This window comes from Eimeria mitis, genomic scaffold, assembly GCF_000499745.2.
Source record: "Eimeria mitis Houghton genomic scaffold, Emh_scaff6055, whole genome shotgun sequence".
NCBI classification, from domain to species: domain Eukaryota; phylum Apicomplexa; class Conoidasida; order Eucoccidiorida; family Eimeriidae; genus Eimeria; species Eimeria mitis.
The window spans coordinates 1-2,402 of record NW_024015654.1 but is presented as its reverse complement, the minus strand read 5'-3'; the positions used below and the strand labels follow the sequence as shown (position 1 = coordinate 2,402).

Here is a 2,402-nt window from a genome sequence, read left to right as displayed (position 1 = left end):
GTTAGTGGTTACGAGCCTTTTATCGAGACATGCTGCCGCAGCACAACGGGAAGCGGAAAAGTTTCTTGAATCGAAATGGGAAAGAGGCCACGCAATGAAAGAAAGGTGAAAAGATGCAGAGCATTACAGCTATTAATATTTACTAAGAGGGCATTTTCTTGAACTAAAGGACGCTGCTTTTCTGTGCTTCTTGACACTCCTGCTTTTGGTTTTGCGTTGGAATACTGCCCCCGCAGCTGGAAGCTGCGCCGGGGTAGAAAGATGCTTTCTGAGGCGTTTGGTGTCTAGTTGAAGACATAACCTGAAAGTCGCGAATTACGCGCAGTTTTTTTCATTTTTCTAATTCCTGTGGGGAGGCATATTTTGCATATAAGACGAAGAATGTTGCCAGCAACCCCCGTTACTCCTGGCGCTACGCCTCCGAGCGAACACCTGGAGATGCAAGGCACTTCAGGTGCAGCGGAAGCTTCTTCTGTCCATGATGCATTTCTCAGTTATATGCCTTCCCCCTCGACGGGGATGGAACATGACGTCTCACAGCCAATACTGAATGCCTCCTCCCCCACCCGTCCCGTTATTACGGGGGTTGCCCTTATGCTAGCGCTATTTGTTGCCACATTTTTGGTCTTAAGATGCTTCTACCACATTTCAACAATGTCAAGTGCGTCTAAAGGAGCAAGTGGTCGCCGTCTTTCAGATCATGGACGGCATGACCCCTGCGATGCTCCACAAGACCGTGAAGAGCAACAACAGCAGCAGCAGCAGCAACAAGACGTTGCTGGGGCAGCCGGCCCTATGCCGGAAGCTGTTGCAGGCGCGCCTTCCGGAGCAGAAGCGGCAGCTTCAGCGCCGTCAACACCATCCCTCCCAGCAGGTTATTCTAGCGCTGTCCATTTGGATCTGCTCGACGTTTACGGGAAGTCCACGTACATGAATTCGTGGTTGTCTGGCGCAGATGACGCAGCATCTAGCGTTAGAGTTGGAGGGACTGAGTATGACGAGGTTCTGCGTGACGGCGTCAAATTCCTAGCGGCGCTGCAAGCAGTCACTTTTGCTGGTGATGTTGGGGAAGAAGACCGTCAAGAGTTCCTTAAAACGCTAGATCAGTGTAGGAAAACGGCAACGCGTCTCGCTCAACAAAGGGAAGGTAGTTGCATTGATGTTTGCGAAGTGAAGGCAAGCTCCCTTAGATCTAGATTCGTCGGTTCCTCCAGGCATCTAGAAAAGGCGCGCAGTGGACATCTTCTCCAGCCAAGCGACCCTGAACTTCAAACAATGATGGGCTTGAGAGAAGCTGTAAAATCAGCTCAGAAGGTATACGATGACACGAAAAGCATGTTTCCTGATTTCTTTGGACTGAGTGGTGTTCAAAACTCTTTAAAAAGTCTTTCAGCAGCTATCCAGGAAGCGGAAGATTCCCTGATGTTGGCGGCTAATGCCTGCGCGGACAGCTGGACACGCCATCTCAAGGCTCTGCAGCCAGCAGCTCAGGCAGAGGGAGCACATGGAGAACGGGCCAGGCAAAAGCTGATTGAGGGGATGGACACCGCAAAGCAAATGCAAACCAAGCTCCGCTACATTTCCGGGAAAGCGCCGTCACTGTAAAAACACTGAGGGACCCCGGAGAGAGTCTTTGGCATCATGCACCCATAAGTGAACCTCCACAAGAGGGCCCCCCACGTTTTGCGAGGGCCCCTTTTCTTTATGCGGGCGTTGTCGGTGCTTGAGGTTCTTTTGAGTTATGTGCACTTTGGAGATAGGCGCGCTCCACTTCCATGCTTCGCCACATGTTTCTGCTTTTTGAAGTGTACGCGGATTATATTTTCCTTTTTGGCCGCATGTGTATGTGCAATAGATGAAAATTCATCTCGGCGCCTCAATGCTCAATATTGTTGTTTCGCAGTGTAGGGCCAATGATGCCCTGCGCGTCATTTTATTTTGAGCGGAAGATGTGTTGGGTACCCTCCTAGTTGTGTTGCCCACTTTCCCGTTGTTTCTGCCGCCTCCTTAATACAGTGTATGCGGCCTTTTATTGTGAAGACGGCATTTGTATATTTCTTCTCCAGGTGTTTCGTTTTTGCATACATGCGGTCGTCCAATTTCCTAGTGCGGCGAGCATAACCAAATTTTTCCACAAGGAGTAAGGCCTACCCAGAGCCTCTTTCGTCAATGCCCTCTTCCAGTTACTCATGCGTAGTTCACAGCAGCTAACATGGCATTAAGGCGACTCAGGAGAAGAGAAGCAGACCTGTAGATGGCCCGTTGAATTTTATTCTCACCTGGAGCTTGCTTGAAACGGTGCTTGAAGGCAACACAGCCGCGCTGTGTTGCCAACCAACGATACTGAGAAACGCCCAGAAACGCTACGAAGTAGGGAAGCGCCCCCCAAATAGGGGGAATGT

The 2,402-nt window shown here is 50.4% G+C and overlaps 1 protein-coding gene across 1 annotated transcript; it reads left to right on the top strand.

Moving 5' to 3' along the window:
• Positions 1-381: 381 nt before the first annotated feature.
• Positions 382-1,605, top strand: EMH_0085600 (uncharacterized protein; the record flags this gene model as incomplete). Its single annotated transcript, XM_038022873.1, has 1 exon — positions 382-1,605. One exon carries the CDS (start codon positions 382-384, stop codon positions 1,603-1,605), a length of 1,224 nt encoding a protein of 407 aa, XP_037878727.1.
• Positions 1,606-2,402: the final 797 nt, after the last annotated feature.